The sequence below is a fragment of the Pongo pygmaeus genome, chromosome 12 (assembly GCF_028885625.2).
Source record: "Pongo pygmaeus isolate AG05252 chromosome 12, NHGRI_mPonPyg2-v2.0_pri, whole genome shotgun sequence".
NCBI lineage: Eukaryota > Metazoa > Chordata > Mammalia > Primates > Hominidae > Pongo > Pongo pygmaeus.
This window is the reverse complement of record NC_072385.2, coordinates 41,623,588-41,646,996: the sequence shown is the minus strand read 5'-3', so window position 1 is coordinate 41,646,996 and position 23,409 is coordinate 41,623,588. Positions and strand designations below refer to the sequence as shown.

General features: G+C 40.0%; 1 protein-coding gene and 1 pseudogene across 8 annotated transcripts in view; one reads left to right on the top strand and one right to left on the bottom strand.

The window, feature by feature from the left end:
• Positions 1-23,409, top strand: part of NPHP1 (nephrocystin 1) — an 84,826-nt gene that overhangs the window by 12,560 nt on the left and 48,857 nt on the right. For 6 of the 8 annotated variants that reach the window (XM_054475655.2, XM_054475653.2, XM_054475654.2 and 3 more), the window contains exons 3-5: positions 12,670-12,730; positions 13,805-13,929; positions 22,369-22,561. In XM_054475655.2, coding sequence (XP_054331630.1) covers positions 12,670-12,730; positions 13,805-13,929; positions 22,369-22,561 — 379 coding nt within the window. Of the gene's footprint in view, positions 1-11,274; positions 11,420-12,669; positions 12,731-13,804; positions 13,930-22,368; positions 22,562-23,409 lie in introns of those variants that run through there. The other 2 variants (XM_054475650.2, XM_054475651.2) reach the window with 2 other exon arrangements.
• Positions 7,198-8,303, bottom strand: LOC129030381 (alpha-centractin-like; annotated as a pseudogene).

The window sequence follows — 23,409 nt, the reverse complement described above, 5'->3', positions numbered from 1 at the left end:
CAGGTTGTTCAGTTTCCATGTAGTTGAGCGGTTTTGAGTGAGTTTCTTAATCCTGAGTTCTAGTTTGATTGCACTGTGGTCTGAGAGACAGTTTGTTATAATTTCTGTTCTTTTACATTTGCTGAGGAGTGCTTTACTTCCAACTATGTGGTCAATTTTGGAATAAGTGCAGTGTGGTGCTGAGAAGAATGTATATTTTGTTGATTTGGGGTGGAGAGTTCTGTAGCTATCTATTAGGTCTGCTTGGTGCAGAGCTGAGTTCAATTCCTGGATATCCATGTTAACTTTGTGTCTCATTGATCTGTCTGATGTTGACAGTGGGGTGTTAAAGTCTCCCATTATTATTGTGTGGGAGTCTAATTTCTAGGTCTCTAAGGAATTGCTTTATGAATCTGGGTGCTCCTGTATTGGGTGCATATATATTTAGGATAGTTAGCTCTTCTTGTTGAATTGATCCCTTTACCATTATGTAATGGCCTTGTCTCTTTTGATCTTTGTTGGTTTAAAGTCTGTTTTATCAGAGACTAGGATTGCAACCCCTGCCTTTTTTTGTTTTCCATTTGCTTGGTAGATCTTCCTCCATTCCTTTATTTTGAGCCTATGTGTGTCTCTGCTTATGAGATGGGTTTCCTGAATACAGCACACTGATGGATCTTGACACTTTATCCAATTTGCCAGTCTGTGTCTTTAATTGGAGCGTTTAGCCCATTTACATTTAAGGTTAATATTGTTATGTGTGAATTTGAACCTGTGACTATGATGTTAGCTGGTTATTTTGCTCGTTAGTTGATGCAGTTTCTTCCTAACCTCGATGGTCTTTACAATTTTTCATGTTTTTGCAGTGGCTGGCACCGGTTGTTCCTTTCCATGTTCAGTGCTTCCTTCAGGAGCTCTTTTAGGGCAGGCCTGGTGGTGACAAAATCTCTCAGCATCTGCTTGTCTGTAAAGGATTTTATTTCTCCTTCACTTTTGAAGCTTAGTTTGGCTAGATATGAAATTCTGGGTTGAAAATTCTTTTCTTTAAGAACATGGAATATTGGCCCCCACTCTCTTCTGGCTTGTAGAGTTTCTGCCGAGAGATCAGCTGTTAGTCTGATGGGCTTCCCTTTCTGGGTAACCTGAGCTTTCTCTCTGGCTGCCCTTAACATTTTTTCCTTCATTTCAACTTGGTGAATCTGACAATTATGTGTTTTGGAGTTGCTCTTCTCGAGGAGTATCTTTGTGGTGTTCTCTGTATTTCCTGAATCTGAATGTTGGCCCTTGCTAGATTGGGGAAGTTCTCCTGGATAATATCCTGCAGAGTGTTTTCCAACTTGGTTCCATTCTCCCCGTCACTTTCAGGTACACCAATCAGATGTAGATTTTGTCTTTTCACATACTCCCATATTTCTTGGAGGCTTTCTTCGTTTCTTTTTATTCTTTTTTCTCTAAACTTCCCTACTCGCTTCATTTCATTCATTTGATCTTCTATCACTGATACCCTTTCTTCCAATTGATCAAATCAGTACTGAAGCTTGTGCATTCGTCACGTAGTTCTCGTGCCGTGGTTTTCTGCTCCATCAGGTCCCTTAAGGACTTCTCTGCGTTGGTTATTCTAGTTAGCCATTCGTCTAATCTTTTTTCAAGGTTTTAACTTCTTTGTCATGGGTTCGAACTTCCTCCTTTAGCTCGGAGAAGTTTGATCGTCTGAAGCCTTCTTCTCTCAACTCGTGAAAGTCATTCTCTGTCCAGCTTTGTTCCGTTGCTGGTGAGGAGCTGCAGTCCTTTGGAGGAGGAGAGGCACTCTGATTTTTAGAATTTTCAGTTTTTCTGCTCTGTTTTTTCCCCATCTTTGTGGTTTTATCTACCTTTGGTCTTTGATGATGGTGACGTACAGATGGGGTTTTGGTGTGGATGTCCTTTCTGTTTGTTAGTTTTCCTTCTAACAGTCAGGACCCTCAGCTGCAGGTCTGTTGGAGTTTGCCGGAGGTCCACTCCAGACCCTGTTTGCCTGGTATCAGCAGCGGAGGCTGCAGAACAGCGAATATTGGTGAACAGCAAATGTTGCTGCCTGATTGTTCCTCTGGAAGTTTTGTCTCAGAGGAGTACCCAGCTGTGTGAGGTGTCAGTCTGCCCCTACTGGGGGGTGCCTCCCAGTTAGGCTACTCGGGGGTCAGGGACCCACTTGAGGAGGCAGTCTGTCCGTTCTCAGATCTCCAGCTTCGTGCTGGGAGAACCACTACTGTCTTCTAAGCTGTCAGACAGGGACATTTAAGTCTGCAGAAGTTTCTGCTGCCTTTTGTTTGGCTATGCCCTGCCCTCAGAGGTGGAATCTAAAGAGGCAGGCAGGCCTCCTTGAGCTGTGGTGGGCTTCACCCAGTTCGAGTTTCCAGGCTGCTTTGTTTACCTACTTAAGCCTCGGCAATGGTGGGCGCCCCTCCCCCAGCCTCACTGCCACCTTGCAGTTTGGTCTCAGACTGCTATGCTAGCAATTAGCAAGGCTCCGTGGGTGTAGGACCCTCCGAGCCAGGTGCAGGATATAATCTCCTGGTGTGCTGTTTGCTAAGACTGTTGGAAAAGTGCAGTATTAGGGTGGGAGTTACCCGATTTTCCAGGTGCTGTCTGTCACCCCTTTCCTTGGCTAGGAAAGGGAATTCCCTGGCCCCTTGCACTTCCCGGGTGAGGCGATGCCTCGCCCGGCTTCAGCTCATGCTCGGTGCGCTGCACCCACTGTCCTGCACCCACTGTCCGACAATCTCCAGTGAGATGAACCCAGTACCTCAGTTGGAAATGCAGAAATCATTCGTCTTCTGCGTCGCTGACTCTGGGAGCTGTAGACTAAAGTTGTTCCTATTCGGCCATCTTGGAACTGCCCCAAGTGTTCCTTTTTCTCTGCAATTTTGCCAACGTCTGTTTTTTTGACTTTTTAATAATCACCATTCTGACTGGCATGAGATGCTACTTCACTGTGATTTTGATTTGCATTTCTCTAATGATCAGTGATGTTGAACTTTTTTTCATGTTTCTTAGCTGAATGTGTGTCTTTTGAGAAGTGTCACTTCATGTCCTTTGCTCACTTTTTAATGGGGTTGTTTTTTTCTTATAAATTTGCTTATTTTTAGACTCTGGATATTAGACCTTCATCAGATGGATAGATTGCAAACATTTTCCCCCATTTTGTAGGTTGTCTGTTCACTCTGATGATAGTTTCTTTTGCTGTGCAAAAGTTCTTTAGTTTGATGAGATCCTATTTGTCAATTTTTGCTTTTGTTGCAATTGCTTTTGGCTTTTTGTTGTCATGAAATATTTGCCTGTGCCTATGTCCTGAATGCTATTGCTTGGATTTTCTTCTAGAGTTTTTATAGTTTTGGGTTTTACATTTAAGTCTTTAATCTGTCTTGAATTAATTTTTGTATATGGTGTATGGAAGGGGTTCTAGTTTCAATTTTCTGCATGTAGCTAGCCAGCTCTTCCAGCATCATTTATTAAATAGGGGGCCCTTTCCTCATTGCTTGTTTTTGTCAGGTTTGTCAAAGATCAGATGGTTGTAGTTGTGCAAGTCTTATTTCTGAGTTCTCTATTCTGTTCCATTGGCCTATGTGTCTGTTCTTGTACCAGCACCATGCTGTTTTAGTTACTGTAGCCTTGTAATATAGTTTGAAGTTAGGTGGTGTGATGCCTTCAGCTTTGTTCATTTTGCTTAGGGTTGTATTGGCTATTTGGGCTCTTCTTTTGTTCCATATAAATTTTGAAATAGTTTTTTCTAATTCTGTGAAGAGTATCAATGGAAGTTTAATGGGAATAGCATTGAATCTGTACATTATTTGGGGCAGTATGTCCATTTTCACTATATGGTTTTTCCTGTCCACAAGCGTGGAATGTTTCTCCATTTTGTTGTGTCATCTCTGATTTCTGGAGCAGTGTTTGTAGTTATCCTTGAGAAGGTCCCTCTCACTTTCTTTGTTAGCTGTGTTCCTAGGTATTTTATTCTTTTTGTAGCAGTTGTGAATGTGAGTTCAGGATTTAGCTCTCTGCTTGCCTGTTGTTGGTATATAGGAATGCTAGTAATTTTTGTGCGTTGATTTTGTATCCTGAGACTTTACTGAGGTTGCTTATCAGCTTAAGAAGTTTTTGGGCCAAGACAATGGGTTTTCTAGATATAGGATCATGTCATCTGCAAACAGGGATAATTTGAGTTCCTCTCTTCCTATTTGAATACTCTTTATTTCTTTCTCTTGCCTGACTTCCCAGGCCAGAACTTCCAACACTGCGTTGAACAGGAGTGATGAGGGAGGGCATCCTTGTCTTGTGCCTGTTTTCGAAGGAAATGCTTCAAGCATTTGCCCATTCAGTATGATATTGGCTGTCGGTTTGTCATATATGGCTCTGATTATTTTGAGGTATGTTCCTTCAATATCTAGTTTATTGAAAGTTTTTAACGTGAAAAGATGTGGAATTTTATTGAAAGCCTTTTCTGCATTTATTGAGATAATCTTTTTTTTTGTCTTAAGTTCTGTTTATGTGATGCATCACATTTATTGATTTGTATATGTTGAACCAAACTTTCATCCTGGGGATGAAGCCAACTTGATCATGGTAGATAAGCTTTTTGATGTGCTGCTGGATTTGGTTTGCCAGTATTTTGTTGTGGATTTTTGTATTGATGTTCATGAAGGATGTTGGCTGTAAGTTTTCTATTTTTGCCGTATCTCTGCCAGGTTTTGGTATCGGGAGTATGCTGGATACAATGAGTTCTAGGGAGGAGTCCCTCCTTTTCAATTGTTTGGAATAGTTTCAATAGAAATGGTTCCCACTCTTCTTTATACCTCTGGTAGAATTCAGCTGTGAATTCATCTGGTCCTGGGAGTTTTTTGGTTGGTAAGCTATTTATTACTGCCTCAATTTTAGAACTCATTATTGATCTGTTCAGGGATTCAATTTCTTCCTGGTTCAGTCTTGGGAGGGTGTATGTGTCCAAGAACTCATCCATTTCTTCTAGATTTTCTAGTTCATGTGCATAGAGGTGTTTATAGTATTCTCTGCTGATTGTATTTCTGTGGGGTCAGTGGTGATATCCCCCTTATAATTTCTGATTGTGTTTATTTGATTCTTCTCTCTTTATTAGTCTAGCTAGTGGTGTATCTATTTTATTAATTTTTTTCAAAAAACCAGCTCCTGAATTTGTTCTTTGTAGGGTTTTTCATGTCTCTGTCTCCTTCAGTTCAGCTCTGATCTTGGTTATTTCTTGTCTTCTGCTAGCTTTAGGGTTTGTTTGCTCTTGGTTCTCTAGTTCTGTTAGTTGAGATGTTAGGTTGTTAACTTGAGATCTTTCTAGCTTTTTGATGTGGGCATTTAGTGATATAAATTTTCCTCTTAACACTGCTTTAGCTGCATTTCAGAGATTCTGATACGTTGTCTCTTTGTTTTCATTAGTTTCAAAGAACTTCTTGATTTCTGCCTTAATTTCATTATTTACCCAAGTCATTCAGGGACAGGTTGTTATTTTCCATGCAGTTGTGTGATTTTGAGTGAATTTCTTTCTTTCTTTCTTTCTTTTTAAATGTGTCTATCAGAATGACTTTATTTCAGTACAGTGAGCCCCACCAGGCAGTGTGGTTTGTGTGAGGCTGTGTGAGGGACAGGCTTGGGCTAAGAGAAGGGAGGTGAGTTGTTAAGTGCACTGCAGTCTGTGGGGTGCTACATCGCCTTCACACACACCTGCTGCTTTGGCCCATACCTGGCAGGGGCCTTTGGTCATAGGACAGCATGGGGGAGACTACTGCATGGAGTCTGGGATTGGGGTAGGTCATGGTGTCACAGATGAGGGTGCCGGTGAAGACAGGCTGGCCCCAGCTTTTCACCACCTGGGCTAAAGGCCTTTGGACCACTCCTAGGAGTCAGGCATGGCTCCATTAGCTCCTGGCACTCTGGTCTGGCCCTCTCCCTCCTTAACCAAGCAGGTCCAAGGTCAAGAATGGCCCAAGATCAGCCAAGAGGGGGCCTTCCCACCTCTACAGCTTAGTTGCCTGGTCAGCTACAGTGGCAAAAGGCAACATGGTTAATTGCAGCTTTCTCCAGTTCTAAGGACACTGGCTCTCCAACACGCCTTCCTTGCTTAGGGGCTTCTGCCAAAGAAAAATTCTACCTCCTGTTTCAGAAAATCTAACCAGCAACTAGCCTGTTGATTCTATGGCAGTGAGCAAGAGGAAGAGGGAGAAAGAGGCTGGTGGGAGTGTCTTTGAGTACAGCTTCCAATTTCAAATGGTCCTGCAGCCTGTGGACACTGTCACCTCACCATCAGCAGGGAGAGGCGGGACCCTGGAGGCTAGGCTAAGCTTAGGTGCTATAAACATTAGTGTGGCAGGGCAGGAGGCAGTGAGCTCCCTCTCTCCATCCCCTTACTGAACAAACACTTCAATAAATAAACCTGTTTGAAGATGGTATTGCAACAAGAATGGATGGAAAGAAAGGACCTGGAATCAGCAGGCACCTTAAACTCTCCCAAGGCCCCTGGAAGGGGAATGGGCTGGGAACATTATCTCTGCAGCCATTCAGGGGGAGGACGACTACTGCCCTCCTCCAGTGGCTGGTGTGGTCCTGTTCCCTGGTGAACATGAGGGCCTCCTTCTCTCTCCTGACTGTCCAGTCTCTGTATTAGCTCTTGGGATGCTTTTCCAGCCTCCCAAACCAAAATGGCAACAAAACCAGACAGAGCTCAACCCCAGCCCCAGTCCTCAGTGCCCAGTCAGGGGGCATTGATAGTGGAGTGACCAGCAAGGGGAGGCAGCAGCTGCCTGGGGCCTCAGGGCACCCTGGCGGGTGGGAGTGAGGGTGGGGCCAGTCCAGCCTAGGATGGGCAGCAGCAAGGTCTCCCAGGGGGTGGCTTATCTCCCTCTGTCTCCCCGTGGTAGTAAACGGAGTCCCCCGCAGCCAGTCAGAGGCCCACCTGAGGAGGGAGTGCAGCCTCTGCCAGTGCTCTTCCCTGTCAGGAGCCAGTTAGTGGTCACCCCCAGGCCTCAGGCCGTCACCATCGCGGCTAGTTCATCATCCTTTCTGGGCCTGGGGTCCCTGGGCCACACGGCACTTGCATGTGCTCACACACTTGTATCCACACATGCACCCACACACACAGGCAATTCCTCACAAACACTCCGACTCAAGAAAGCAAGTTTTAAAGTGGAGTTAACTTCAGAGAGAGGTGAAGATGATATCCCAACATTAGAAGGTTTTCTTGTGGATAGATCAGGCACCGTCTTTCTCATACTCCTTCTTGGAGACCCACGTCTTCTTAAAGGTGTCCAGGGAGGCAAGGATAGAGCCCCCAATCCACGTGGAATACAGTCTCTCCTGAGGTGCAGATATCCTTATCTTCACTTCACTCAGTAGCCTGTCACCAAAACCTTTGAACAAGGTAGAGCCTCCCAAGAGGACGATGTTGGAGAAAAGCATGAGCTGCAGGTCTGTGTCTGACTTCTGGATGGTGAACACCAGGACCTTGTGAATGCTTTCACTCTCCTCCCTGATCAAGTCTGGCCTGAAGAACAGCTCAGGGGCCCGGAATTGGGAAGGACCAATCTCAATGGTGCTGCCATCAGGCAGGTAGTACTGAGCCTTCCCTGTCTCTAGTGTCTCTTCCTTCTGGGGGTTTATGAATAGGTAGGAGGGTCTTTCTTTTATGGCCTTGACAATCTCAAACTCGGAGGATAAGTGGAAATTGTAGCCCTCCTTATGCAGGTAGAGGTGCAGGAAACGAGAGATGTCCTGGCCTGCGATGTCAATGCACATGATGGAGTGAGCATGGCAAAACCCTCATAGATGGGCACAGCATGGGTGATGCCATCCCCAGAATCCAGCACCACCCCTGTGGTCCTGCCTGTGGCATAAAGGCTGAGCACAGCTTACATGGAGATCAAAATAGCAGGCACATTGAAGCTCTTGAAGAAAACGTTGGCAGCTCGTTCCTGGTGTCTTTGTGGGTTTAAAGGCACCTCAGTGAGGAGCGCAAGATGCTCCTCTGAGAAAGTCTGCAGCTGGTCCTTAGAATAGACATATTGCCAGATGTGTTCCATGTCATTCCAGTCCTTGACAATGCCATGCTCCATGAGATAGCAGATCGAGAGCAGCCCTTGGTGCTCCTTGGCTTTGAAGCCAATGAAGATGTCACCTTCAAGGGCTCCTGCCATGATACGAATGTGCAAGGGTAGGCCCACATACTTTGGAAAGCAGTATTTGGGGATCTGATCGCCAGCAAAACCAGCTTTAATCACACGAGATCCATTGTCGATCATGACAGGTTGGTTGGTGATCACATCGTAGGACTCCATGGCAGAGGAATCTCTTCTGAGGAAGGAACTACCAGTCAGGTCTGCTGCTAGTGCCATTCATGAATTTCTTAATCTTGAGTTCTAATTTGATTGCATTTTGGTCTGTTTGTTATAATTTCAGTTCTTTTTCATTTGCTGAGGAATATTTTATTTCCGATTATGTGATCAATTTTAGAGTAAGTGCCATGTGGTGATGAGTAGAATGCATATTTTGTTGTTTTTGGGTGGAGAGTTCTGTAGATATCTATCAGGTCCACTTGATCCAGAGCTGAGTTCAGGTCCTGAATATCTTTGTCAATTTTCTGTGTGGATGACCTGCCTAATATTGTCAGTGGGTATTAAAGTCTCCCACTATTATTGTATGGGAGTCCAAGTCACTTTGAAAATCATAAGAACTTGCTGTATGAATCTGGGTTGCTGAGACCAGCTTGGTCATGGAGACCCTAACCCAGCGGCGCTAGAGGAATTAAAGACACACACACAGAAATATAGTGTGTGGAGTGGGAAATCAGGGGTCTCACAGCTTTCAGAGCTGAGAGCCTTGAACAGAGATTTACCCACATATTTATTGACAGCAAGCCAGTGATAAGCATTGTTTCTATAGATTATAGATTTACTGAAAGTATTCCTTACGGGAAATAAAGGGATGGGCTGAAATAAAGGGATGGTTCTGGCTAGTTATCTGCAACAGGAACATGTCCTTAAGGCACAGATCACTCATGCTGTTGTTTGTGGTTCAGGAACGCCTTTAAGCAGTTTTCCGCCCTGGGTGGGCCAGGTGTTCCTTGCCCTCATTCTGGTAAACCCACAACCTTCACCATGGGCATCATGGCCATCATGAACATGTCACAGTGCTGCAGAGATTTTGTTTATGGCCAGTTTTGGGGCCAGTTTATGGCCAGATTTGGGGGTCTCTTCCCAACATGGGTACTCTTTTTTTGGGTGCATATATATTTAGGATAGTTAGCTCTTCTTGTTGAATTGAAACTTTTACCATTGTGTAATGCGCTTCTTTGTCTTTTTTTATCTTTATTGGTTTAAAGTCTGTTTTGTCAGAAGCTAGAATTACAACCCCTGCTTTTTTCTGTTTTCCGTTTGCTTGGTAAATTTTCCTCCATCCATTTATTTTGAACCTATGTGTGTCTTTGCAAATGAGGTGGATCTCTTGAAGACAGCATACCGATAGATCTTGGCTCTTTATCCAGCTTGCCATTCTGTGTCTTTTTAATTGGGGCATTTAACCTACTTACATTTAAGGTTAGTATTGTTTTGTGTGAATTCGATCCTATCATCATTATGCTAGCTGGTTATTTTGCAGATTTGTTTATGTGGTTGCTTCATAGTGTCACTGGTCTGTGTACTTCAGTGTGTTTTTATAGTGGGTGGTATCAATTTCTCCTTTGCATATTTAGTCCTTCGTTCAGGAGCTCTTGCAAGGCAGGCCTGGTGGTTACAAATTCCCTAAGCATTTGCTTGGTCTGAAAAGGATCTTTTTTCTCCTTCACGTATGAAGCTTAGTTTGGCCGGATATGAAATTCTGGGTTGGAAATTTCTTTTCTTTAAGAATGATGAATATTGGTCCCCAGTCTCTGCTGGCTTGTAGGGTTTGGCTTTCCACTGAGAGGTGTGCTGTTAGTCTGATGAGCTTCCTTTTGTAGGTGACCTGGCCTTTCTCTCTGGCTGCCTTTAACTTTTTTTTTTTCATTTTGACCTTGAAGAATCTGATGATTATGTGTGTTGGGGTTGATATTCTCATGGAGTACCTTACTGAGGTTCTCTGGATTTCCTGAATTTGAATGTTGGCTTGTCTTGCTAGGTTGGGGGAGTTCTTCTGTATGATATTCTAAAGTATGTTTTTCAACGTGGTTCCATTTTTCCTGTCTTTTTTAGGTACCCCAGTCAGTCATAGGTTTGGTCTCTATACATAATCCCATATTTCTCTAAGGTTTTGTTCATTCATTTTCATTCTTTTTTCTCTATTCTTGTCTGCCTGTCTTAATTCAGAAACATAATCTTCAAGCTCTGAGATTCTTTCCTCTGCCTTGTCTATTCTGCTATTGATACTTGTGATTGCATTATAAAGTTCTTGTGTTTTTTAGCTCCATCAGGTCAGTTATGTTCCTCTCTTAATTGGCTGTTCTGGCTATCAGCTCCTGTATTGGTTTATCATTATTCTTAGCTTCTTTGCAGTAGGTTTCAACATGCTCCTTTAACTCAACAAAGTTTTTTATTACCCACTTTCTGAAGCCTCCTTCTGTAAGTTCAGCCATCTCAGCATCATCCCACTTCTGTGCTCCTGCTGGAGTGGTGTTGTGGTCATTTGGAGCAGAAGAGGCACTCTGGCTTTTTGAGTTTTCAGTGTTTTGTGTTGATTCTTTCTCATCTTTGTGGGCTTATTTGCCTTTGATCTTTGAGGTTGCTGACCTTTAAATAGGATTTTTATTGGGTTTTTATTGTTGTTGTTGTTGTTGTTTTCTGTTTGTTTTTCTTTTAACAGTCAGGACACTCTACTGTAGTGTTGCTGTGGTTTGCTGTACTCCAGACCCTAATTGCCTCAGTTTTTCCCATACCTGGAAGTATCACCAGTGAAGGCTGCAAAACAGCAAATATGGCAGCCAGCTCCTTCCTCTGGAAGCTCTGTCCCAGGAGAGTACTGATTTGTTGCCAGCCCAAACGCAGTTTGTAGGAGGTAGCTGGAAACCCCTTTTGGGAGGTCTCACCCAGTCAGGTGGAATGGGATTACAGACCCACTTAAAGAAGCAGTCTGGCTGCTTTTTGGTAGAGCACATATGATGCATTAGGAGGGGACTCTTTCTTGTCTGGACCATTTGTATTCTCCAAAGCCAGCAGGCTAGAATGGCTAAGTCTACTGAACCCCAGAGATAGCAGCTACCCCTGCCCCGGTAACTCGGAACTGCCTCAGGAACATTCCAGACTGCTTTGGTTGGCTGGCTGGAATTCCAAGCCAGTGGGTCTTAACTTGTGAGTTGCCATGGAAGTGGGGGCCATGGAGGTGGGGCCCATGGAACAATGCTGCTTGGCTCCCTGGATTCAGCTCCCTTTCTAGGAATATATACAGATGGATATCCCCCCTTGCTGGGGATCCTGGGGCCAAAGTATGTAAAATTCCTGGGTCACTGTATGTGCCTGAGCAGCTGCTCTGCCTAGACACCACACAGTTCTGTGTATTGGACCCAAGGCCCTGGGGTCATGAACTCAGGAGATCTCCTGATCTGTGGGTTGCAGAGATCCATGGGAGAAGCATGGTTTTCTGGGCAGGGTTGCATGAAACCAACTGCTTCTCTTGGTTGGGGATGGGGGTTCCTTTGGCTCCATGCCACTCCCAGGTTGGCTCTTGTTCCCCTTGTTCCCTGGCTTTTCTACATTCTCATGGGTCAAGTTGTTTGCCCTGTCAGTCCCAATGTGAGAACCTGGATATTTCAGTTTAAAGTGCTGAATTCACTTGCCCTTCTTCATTCCTCTCAGTGAGTGCCACAGATCACAGCTGCTTCTAATCGGCCATCGTGGATCAATGTTTTTATTCCCTTTTTCACTGCTTATTTCATTTCACTCACATCTATAAGCAAAAAAAAAAAAAAAAAAAAAAAAAAAAAAGGCTCAAATGGCATAAAAAAGTGACTTTTGTAGGTTATTGTTTGGTAAAGCATTTGAATTAAAAAAAGTCTCATCATGAGCTGTAGCTCATATTTGGTCATTTTTTGTACTTCTCATTTGGGTATCTAAGACTTAATGCTGAATTGAGGCATCTATGGAATAAATAAAACTCTGGACCTGTCTGGACAAGCCAAGCTTCAAAGCAGGAGTGTGCTGTGGTGGGAATAGGCCAACTGTGGAATCCTAAACTGCTTCATATTGTTGCTGTACCATTGAGCAGCTATGTGGACTTGGACACTTTTTAGAACTTCTCTTTCTTTAAGTGGAGTGAAGGTTGTTATGAGGCTTAAATGAGGTAATGCTTGTAAACTGCTTAACATGGTTGGCACACGATAAACTTTAGGTACTATTATCAGTTTTGTCTCTGAGGCTAGTTCCTAGGTTTATGGAGTTGTAGAGCTGGAGAAGCATTTTAAATTCCAGCGTTCTTCGTTATTTTGGAGAGAGGAAACTGATGCCCAGAGACACTGAAGGTTTCTGAGGCTTGGTTATCGTGTCTATGTGTTTTACAGCTTGGCTATGAGGATCATCTGAGCTAATAGGTGGAAAAGCATTTATATGTCAGTTTTTTAGCATTGTTCATACAGTGGCTAATTGCCTTGCCTGCTCAATGACTGAATGATTTTATAAAATAGCTTTCTGGTTCTGACAATAGAAAAATCAATATATTTTCTTTTTTTTCTTAATTTAGATGTATCCAGTTAAAGCAGGCAATAGATGAAAATAAAAATGCTCTTCAAAAATTAAGCAAAGTAAGTATTGAGGTTAATCACATTATTAAAACATCTCTTCCTATACAAGTATTTTTATTAAGTGGAAGTTAATTCAAGTTGGTAAGTTCCTGGGTTTACATTAGTGATATAGTCTAACTGCAGCCAGTGCTGGCTTGCTGAACAGGCTTGCTAAGTCTGTGCTTGGGAGCAAAGCAAAATCCAGGGCTCCAACTACCGAAACATGTTCAGCTTTGATGAACTCACCTGCTATTAAGGATTCAGACAATCCTGGAAGGAGCTATTTTTATTTTTGCATTTTGTGAGTTGTTTTACAGTTTAGAATTATTTTTATTTTAATTTCTTTGTGGGGAAATAATGCGTAATCTGGCCCTGAGGGTAAGTGGTAAAGAAGCTTCTTGTATCAAATGGCAGCTCTGATATCAATGTCTCTGCAGAAACAGGAGGAACAGGAATTTAACCTTGACAATCCCTTCAGGATTTTTTTTTTTTTCACATGAACCTTGGCTACAGCTAGATGTCCAGGCCCAGAGACTCATGGAGTCTTTAAAGTGGAAGGCACCTGAAAGTCAGCTCTCCAGCTGTATATTACTCCCCTTTACTGCATCTGAGATATGTGGTCACTGAAGAGCTCATCCAAATTTCTCCAGTGACACAAAACTTTTCAACTTAGACTGTTTGAAAACCTAATTATTCCTGTTTCACAGGTGAGGAAATTGAAGCTCTCAGTGGTGAAGCAGCCATGCCTCTTCTGTCAATAAGTGACAGAACTTGGGATTGGTGCCTGTCTTATAGACCTTAAAGCTGATCTTCTGTCAGAACATATCTCTTACTGACTATGGAAGGTCTGTAATACTTAGCAAGAAAATAAAACAAAAACCTAAAACAAGTGGTATAATTTTATTTTTTCATTTGGTTTGCATTCCAACACAATCACCTGTTTCTTTTAAATCTAATTTATTTCCCTAAGATAGGTGTAACGTCACACTGATATTTACTTTGTTATATAGCACTTATTGGAATTTTTTGTTGTTCTTTTGAAATTAGGAAACTGAAATTAATTTTTTAGTGAAATAGTCCTATATTCTCTCATAGGCGGATGAATCTGCACCTGTTGCAAACTACAATCAGAGAAAAGAAGAGGAGCATACTCTTTTGGACAAGCTTACCCAACAACTGCAGGGCCTTGCTGTGACAATAAGCAGAGAAAATATAACTGAGTATGCTTCCTTTCTACCTTTCTTTTTTCTTTTTTAAAGATATATCACCAATAGCTTTAATGTTTAACTCAAAGACATATAGCAGTATAGATATAAACAAATGACACTAACAATAGAATCAGTCAACATTTATTTATTGTGTATAATAGAAGGTGTTAGATCCCATGAGAGATGCAAAGAAGTATAAGTCATAGTCTCTGCCCTCAGGCAATTTATAATTTAGTTGAAACAAAACAGAGATCTGAAAAGCTAAATGAACAAATGTTAGAAAATAAAGATGATATATTTAATGTCAATGTTGATGTGTAAAAGGGAAATGATTTGGAATGTCTACTTGCATTGTTCTTCCTTTCATAAACGTTCTTTAAAAATTTGAAGCAAAGACTGAGTGTGGTGGCTCATACCTATAATCCCAGCATTTTGGAAGGCTTAGGCAGGAGGATCACTTGAGGCCAGGAGTTCAAGACCAGCCTGGGCAATATAGTGGACCCCATCTCTATAAAAAAAACCCAAATTAGTCAGGCTTGGTGGCACGTACCTATAGTCCCAGCTACTTGGGAGGCTGAGGCAAGGAGGATTGCTTGAGCCCAGAAGTTCCAGGCTGCAGTGAGCTATAATCACCTCAGTGTACTCCAGCCTGGGCAACGGAGTGAGACACTGTCTCTATTAAAAAAAAAAAAAAATTGAAGCAGGGACATGCATTGTTTTTCTGCCAGAGTGTATGTTAATAATAGCTTCTGAAAGTTGTAAAGAAGACTTACATATACAAGTTGAGTATTCCTTATCTGAAATGCTTGGGATCAGAAGTATCTTCAGTTTTGGATTGTTTTGGATTTTGGAATACTTGCATTGTACTTACTGGTTGAGCATCCCTAATCTGGAAATCTACATTTTGAAAGACTCCAATGAGCATTTCCTTTGAGTGTTATTTTGATGCTCCAAAAGTTTCAGATTTAGGAGTATTTCAGATTTTGGATTTTCTGATTATGGATACCCAACCTGTAGGAACAAACCCAATTTGTGGGAAGCAAAAGAAAAAAATAGTTATTCAGACTATTTCAGTGTTGTTCTCCAACCTTTATACTGTATCCTGGGAAAAAATGTTGAAGGTGGTAGATGCAAGGATCTAGAATTTCCACCGATTCTTAGTACTGAGAATGGCAGAGTAGTTGGTATTGGACTTACCTTCCCACCATAAATGACTATAAAGTCTGGACAAAATATACAAAGCATCTGTTTGAAGCCATTGAGCATCTACCAAGCAGGATTGATATTCTTGATATAGGGAGACACATGAAGCGAATCCTACATTCACCTAGACCTTTTCCCTGGGAATAATTTATGAGCTGTGGTGGAGGAAGGTAGATTCCAAGCAGGGAATAGTAGTCTTACTCGACTGAGGAGACAGAGATCACACTTTGGAGCTGCCCAGTTCACTGAGAGTTGTGGAGCAAGGTGCCATACAGAGAAGGGAGCTGCAGAGAAACAACTCCAGCAATCTGAAAGGTCTCCTGGGCTGTATAGGGCATGATGCCTGCAAGGCCTGGCAGAAAGTACCTGCTGGGAGACTGAGAGCTTAATGGATTCTGGAAATCATATAGTCCTGGAAAAACACTGGAGTTTGTACCTAGTTCTAGTAGAGAGACTTGGGAAATGTTTCAGGCATTTAGTAGACGACACAGAAGGCCCAGGCCCTAGGAGTAAAGAAAACACCCTGAGAGTAACAACCACGATCTAGGAATAAAGACAAAGCTGAAGTAGTTCTTCTCTAAAAGAACATAAAAGCAGACCTTATCAGGAACAAGATAATTTAACTGTGTAACATTAAAATAATTTAAAATTTCTTAGAGGAATAAAACATAATCCACAGTCTGTAAGTGTGTCGTGTAATGTGTCCATCACAGCAACCAGTATAAAAAAAATCAGAAATGCAAAAAAGCAGGGGAAAATACATGATCAATAAGTGACAAGATGGTCACTAAAAACAGACCCAGATATGATCTAGATATAGAGTTAGCTGACAAGGACTTCTAAATAAAATGATTAATATGGTAAAGAAAATAGAAGAAAAGATGAATGAAATGGGAAATGGGTGTATTTAATTCAAATATAGAAAAATCAAATGAACATTCTATAACTAAAAAATATAATATTTGATAAAGTAATGACTGAGAACTTCCAAAATCTGATTCAATGTATAGACTCAAAAATCTGGGAAATGTATTAAAATCAAGAGAATAAATAATCAGTAGCTCAGAGATGTGAGAATTAGCAAATAACCATAAAACAACAATTTTTAATATGTTAAATAATTTATAGGAAAAGATTGATAAGATGAATAGAGCGAAATCTTAAGCAGAGAAATGGGAACTAATAAAGACCAAAATGAAAATTCTGGAACTAAAAAAATACAATATGTGAAATAAAATTGCTGAGTGGTTTAATGGAAGATTGGAGACAACAGAAGAAGGGATCAGTGAACCCAAAAACAGCTTAAAAGTTTTTCAAATTGATACACAAAAATAAAAAAATGCAAAGAACAAAACAGAATGTAAGAGAGAGGTGGGACACTGTTAAAAGTTATAACAGATTTGTAATTGAAGTCTCAGAATAAGAGAGAGAATGAAGCACAAGAAATATTTAAAGAGATAGTGACTAAAAACATTTAAAAATTATGATCTGAGAGAGATATCAATCCACTGATCCAAGAATCTCAGGGAACCCCAAACAGAATCAATATAAAGAAACCCACACACAGGTACATCAAACTACCGAAAACCAAAGATAAATAGGAAATCTTAAAAGCTGCCAAGGGAAAAAAGGAAACATGTAGAGACAAATGACAGAATTACAGTTGACATCTTATGAGAAAAAATACAGGTCAGAAGACAATGCAGTAACAGTAACATCTTGAAAACATTGAAAGAAGAAACCATCAACTCAGAATTCTGTATCCAGCAAAAGTATAACAAAGTAAAGTGAAATAAAGACATTTTCAGGCAAACAAAAGCTGAGAAAATTTGTCAACTGATCTGCAGTATAAGAAATGTTAAAGGAAGTTCTTCAGGCTAGCAGACAATGATCCCACAATGAAATTTGGATCTTCAAAAAGGATTGCAGAAGATGGGTACGTGGGTACATATAAAAGCCTATTTTTTTCTTTTCTATATGCCTTTAAAAGACACTCGATTATGTAAAGCAAAAGATATATTTGGGGATTTATAATATCCAATTGATTCTCATTATTTGCAGTAGTTATGTTCTATAAAGTTGCCAGGAACACTCGATTAGTAAATGCTAAGCCATTGCTCCTGGGGAAATACAGACTTAAGACTCCTGTGAGCCTCTGGTCACAATGTTTTTGTCAACTGAGTAACATACAACCTTGTGTTACTGTTTAAAGACACCTTATTTCATATATTTTATTGATTCATTAACACTGAATTCACACCAACAGCACTATCACTCATGCATGAACAAGTCTTATCTAACACACCTATTTTCTCCAGAGGTACATTATAGCCTTCTTGTGCTTAGGAATACCACATGGCTCTTCAGCGCTATGTTTGGGAGCCATTTTAAACAACAAAATCACCAAAAAAGCACAAAAATGCAAAAACTGTGGCACTAAATAGACTGCAAAAAAGGGACACTTTCCTGTATGAGAGCTGAAAAAAAAAGGCAGGTATCACCGTGTTCAACTTCAGTTGGGAATGTGTATGCCAGACAACTCAAATTTTTTGCTGCTTTGTGTATGTCCACAAATGACCACAAAAGCACTGTGAGTATTAATTAAGAGGTTACAAATAAAGTTTAGTGAGCCAATGAATTCATAAATACAGAATCTGCATGTTACAAGAACTGACTATATGTAGAAGGAAAATGTGACAATAGCACAGCATAGCACAAAGGCTGGCAGGTAAATGGAATTATTTATCTTGAAGTTATTTTATCTTTGGTGAAATGTGATATTTAAATTAGACTATGGTAAGTTAGGGATGCATATTGTAATACCTAAAACAATGACTAACAAAATAATACAAAGAAGTGTAGCTTGTAAAAACAACACAATAAAATGGAATACTAAACGTGATTTGATTAACCCCAAAAAGGCAAGAAAGGAGAAATAAACAGATGAGACAAATGGAAACCAAATAGTAATGTGGTTTCAATGCAGCTATTTGGATAGTTACATTAAACGTAAATGGAGTAACACTCCAATTGCAACAAAGATTGTCAGATTGAATTTTTTTAACCCAAATATATACTATTTAGAAGAGATACACTTTAGTATGCAGTTATAGAGAAAGTGAAAGTAAAGAACTGGAAAAAGGTATTCCATGTTCTACAACAAAGATATTATTTGTTCTATAACCAAAACAAAGGTGATATGGTTACAATAATATCAGATGTTTAAGGCTAAAACTAATTTACTATTTAAGAAAGGACATTTCATAATGATAAAAGAAAGGGTTGATTCAGTAGGAAAAAAATCTTCCTAAATGAGTATGCATTTAATAACATGGGTTCAAATGTATAAAGCAAAAGTTGCCAGAACTAAAGCAGAGCTAGATAATTCACAATCCTTAACCACCTTGATCTAATTACATGTATAGTCAAGCCTTTCTTAGTGATAGGGATATGTTCTGAGAAATGAGTCATTAAGTGATTTCATCATTGTACAAACATCATAGAATGTACTTGCACAAACCTAGAAGGTGTAGGTTACCATACACTTGGGTTATATAGTTATAGTATAGCCTGTTGCTCCTAGGCTACAAACCTGTACAGCATATTACTGTGCTGAACACTGTACGCAATTGTAACACAATGGTGTAAGTATTTGTGTATCTAAACATATCCAAAAATAGGAAATGTACAGTAAAAATATGGTATTATATGTATGAGACCATCATTGTATATGTGGCCCATTGTTGACTGAAACATTGTTGTGCAGCACATGACTATATATGTGTAGAACACAGCACCCAAGTATGTATTATGTAAATACATATTATTTTCAGTGCATCTGTAGCATTAACCAAAATGAACCATATTGGACCATAAAGTAATTGTCACCAAATTTCAAAAGTTTGAAATTATGTAGAATATATATATATTTTCTTTGACGACTTGGAATGACATTAAAACCCAATGACAGAAAAATAATTAGAAATCACTGCATGTGGCCAGGTGTGCTGGCTCACGCCTGTGCTGATGCGGGCGAATCACGAGGTCAAGAGATAGAGACCATCTGGCCAACATGGTGAAACCCCATCTCTACTAAAAATACAAAAATGAGCTGGGCATGGTGGCGCACGCCTGTAGTCCCAGCTACTCGGGAGTCGGAGGCAGGAGAATCGCTTGAACCTGGGAGGTGGAGATTGCAGTGAGCCAAGATCGTACCACTGCACTCCAGCATGGTGACAGAATGAGACACCGTCTCACAAAAAAAAAAAAAAAAAAAAAAGAAAAAGAAAAAGAAAAGAAATTACTACATGTTTGCAAATTGTCACACACTTCTATATAAACCGTGAGTCAAAGAAAATATAACAGTGGCAATTAGAAAATATTTGGAATGATAATAAAATGACTGGGTTGCAACCAGTGTAGTGCTTAAAGGGAAAATTTCTATCTTTTGTTTGTTTGTTTTGGAGACAGGGTCTCCATTACCCAGACTGGAGTATAGTGGTGCAATCTCGGCTCACTGCAACGTCCACCTCCCAGGCTCTAGTGATCCTCTCCACCTCCACCTCCCCGAGTAGCTGAGACTACAGGTGTGTGCCACCGCGCTTGGCTAATTTTTTAAATTTTTTGTAGAGGCAGGGTCTCACTATATTTCTCAGGCTGGTCTTGAACTCATGGGCTCATGCAATCCTCCCACCTCAGCCTCCCAAAGTTCTGGGATTACAGGTGTGAGCCGCCACACCTGGCCAGAAATTTATATCTTTAAATGTATAGTTTGAAAAAAAGTTGAAAATCAGTTACTAAAACATCCAACTTTAGGGGCCAGAAAAAGGACAACAAACCCAAGGAGAGCAGGAAGGAAATAATAAAAATAAAAGCAGAAAACAGTGAACAATAAACAGACATACAGGAGGCAATATCAACAAAGCCAAACTGGTTTTTGGAAAATTAATTAAATGGATAAACTGCTGGCATTACTGATCAAGAAAAGAGAGAGAGAAAAAAACAAATCAATACAGATTCTACAAGCATTAAAAAGATACTATGAAAAGACTATGAACAACTTATGTGAATAAGTTTGAAATTTAGGTAAAATTAGTTTCTTTAAAAAGAAAATGTACTAAAATTGACACAAGATGAATAGAAAATCTTAAAAGTTCTACTAAAATATCTACTAAAGAAGTTGAATCTGTAATTAAAAGCCTTTCCACAGATTAAACTCTCAGATGGCTTTACTGGTGAATTTATTGTAAACATTTAAGAAAGAAATAGTGCCAATATTACAAAATCATTCCAGAGAACAGACAAAGAAGAAACACTTTCAAATCATTTTATAAGCTTTCAGTAACACTGATATCAAAACCTGACAAGAACACTAGAAGAAAATTGCAAGGCCCTCATGAACACATGCACAAACTCAGTATAAAATATTAACAAGTAAAATCTAGAGGCATTTCAAAGGGGTAATACATCATGACCAAGTGGAATTTGTTCCAGAATGTGAGGTTGGCTTAACATTAAAAAATCAATCACTGAAATTCACTACATTAATGAAGGGGAAAAACCGTATCAAGTTCACATTATTTTCGGCAACATTTTAGAATAATTGACCCATATAAAATATGTGCAAAATATCTCCTAAAGAAGGAAAGAGACACATTGAAAATCAATATGACATTTTATGGATTTTTTAGTCTTGTAGTATAAAAATGGTTGTTACATCCCTGTTTATGTTTTAGATCATTGTGGTATAAGAGTGTCCTACCATTATTTTAAACAAAGTTCAGCTAATATTCCTTTTATTCCAGAGAAAATCTTATATTTGACTAGTTTTATGGTTAATGATGTTCATTTGCATTAGTCTAAGTATTGTTTTCCCATTTTAAACATAAGCTTCTCTCATGTAAGCTTTAGGAGGGCAAATATCTTGGTTTTGTTCATTGTTATAGCCCAAGCACATAGTGTCTGTCACACAGTAGGTGCCCCCCAAAATTTAAACTTTGCTGAATGTTGAATGAATAAATAAAAGTCAGAAGGATTTAGTGACGTGCCCAAGCTAACGTTACTTTGGCATTTCTCTCTTCCTTACCCTCGGATTCACCTCCTTTCTCTTCATCCCTATGCTGTTTTCTTAGTTCATAGTGTTGTCACTTCTCACTTTCAACAGCCACCCTCAGCTTTAGCCCTTCTTCTAATCTGTTCCCCACATTATACCTTTGTCTCCTTTCTAAAGTGGGAATCATATCATGTCCTTCCCCTACTCATTTTTAGGGATGACTTTAAAGGTAAAGCTCACCTGGGCTACATGCTGCATACCTCTTTTCAGCCTCAACTCTCACTCATTTTCCTCAAGCCTTGCCCTACCATTCATGAGCTACTTGATATTTCCTAATCTCAAATCTCCTTTCTCCTCTCCCTGCCCTTCCTTTCTACTCCCATTTTACCTGATGAATTCCATATCATCTCTCAAGACCTAATTATAGCCTTTTCTGATTCCCATTCCTGCAACCTGGGTTAGGTGTCCCTCTTGTGTGATTGATTTCTTAGTATCCTGTGTATACCTCTACTCTAGTACCTATTGCACTATTTTATAATTCTCCATTTTCTAGACTGTGTCATTGCAAGCTCCTTGAGGATGGGGAATCATGTCTGGTTTACCTTTGTGTCCACTGTGTATCTCTCTGACCCGGAACTTGACCTACAGCATCAGTATCATCATCATAACTGACTTTTATGGAAAGCTTGCTATGGGCAAGCTCTGTTGTAAATGCTTTGCAAGTAGTAACTCATCTTAATCCTCATGACAGTCTTAGAAGGCAGGTTCTATTATTATCTCCACTTTACCAATGAGAAATGAAGAGCTTAAAAGAAGCCTACTCAAGGTCACCCAGCAAAGAGGGAATAGAGCCAGAATTTAAATTTAGCAGAGCCTATGCTCTAAGTACTTCATAATAATGCTTCAACAGCATTTTCTGAATGGATGAATCCAAGACTTGAATTCAGAGTCTCCTGGCCTCAAGTCCAGTGATGCTCTGCCATCTCACATACATGACTCAACTCCGTCTCCATCTCAGTCTCTCCAGGCCCACCATCTTAGCTAGATGGTAGAAACTGTTAATTGTATTTTCCCTTATTTCTTTTATTTGCCAGCTCCAAATATGGGATATTCATGTATATATAGAAGTTACACTCATAGCTGGTCTGTTCTTGTATATTATTTCAAGTAGTCCTACTCAGAAACACTTTTTGTAGAGTTGGGGCACCTACTGAAGAAGAGGAAGAAAGTGAAAGTGAAGATAGTGAAGACAGTGGTGAGGAGGAAGAAGATGCAGAGGAGGAAGAGGAAGAGAAAGAGGAAAATGAATCTCACAAACAGTCAACCAGTGAAGAATACATCGCTGTTGGAGATTTTACTGCTCAGCAAGTTGGAGATCTTACATTTAAGGTAGGTAGAATAAGACTGAAACCTAACCTAAGGGTCGATGTCCATACCTAACAGAATAAGAAAACTCTGCATGTACACCTGTATTACAGATTCTTAAAATGAAGTTTTTTAACACTCTATTTAAATAAGTAATAATTATGATTTACAAGCAGTAGTAATATGAGATTGTGTTACTAAAGTTACCTCTTCTAGAGATTTTTGAAAGTAGCTTTAATGTTGAGAATTCTTAATTTAGGGGTAAAATTTTATAATTTATTATTGAATGTCATGTATAAATTCATTCAAGTGAGTTAGGCAACGTCCATATGTGGAGGTAGAAGGGAGCACTTCCTGCCGTTTTGTAGCAGTCTTTCCTGTTAGCTTAGATATGAGAGGGACTTACATCCATGCTTGCTTGGCCTGGGCATAAATAAGTGGCAGGTGGGACGGAACAATAAAGTTGTGATTTTTAAAGTTGTGATTTTGAGCCTGTGTTTTCTGCTAGAGAAATGGGCCAAAGAAATTTAAGTGAATATATGAATTTTAGCTCTTATATTAAACTTCAAAGTTTAGTAACTGATTAATAATAAAATACATAAGCGTATTATGCAAATAATTATGTGGTTTAATTTACAGATTTTTTTTTCAAATTCTCCTGGAAAATGGCATCAATATTAGACAATAATGTATATTTTAATAAAGTGTTTGCTTTTGTAGTGTCCTTAGTGGTGGAAATGCTTTTGTCTTCAAAGGTGAATTTTATTTTTATAAATGAGTGAGTGTTATTCAAAACATATCTGGTGAATTAAGTGGGTAATTGTATTCAGTAAATACTATTTTTGCTCAAAAATAGGGTTTAACTTTAATGG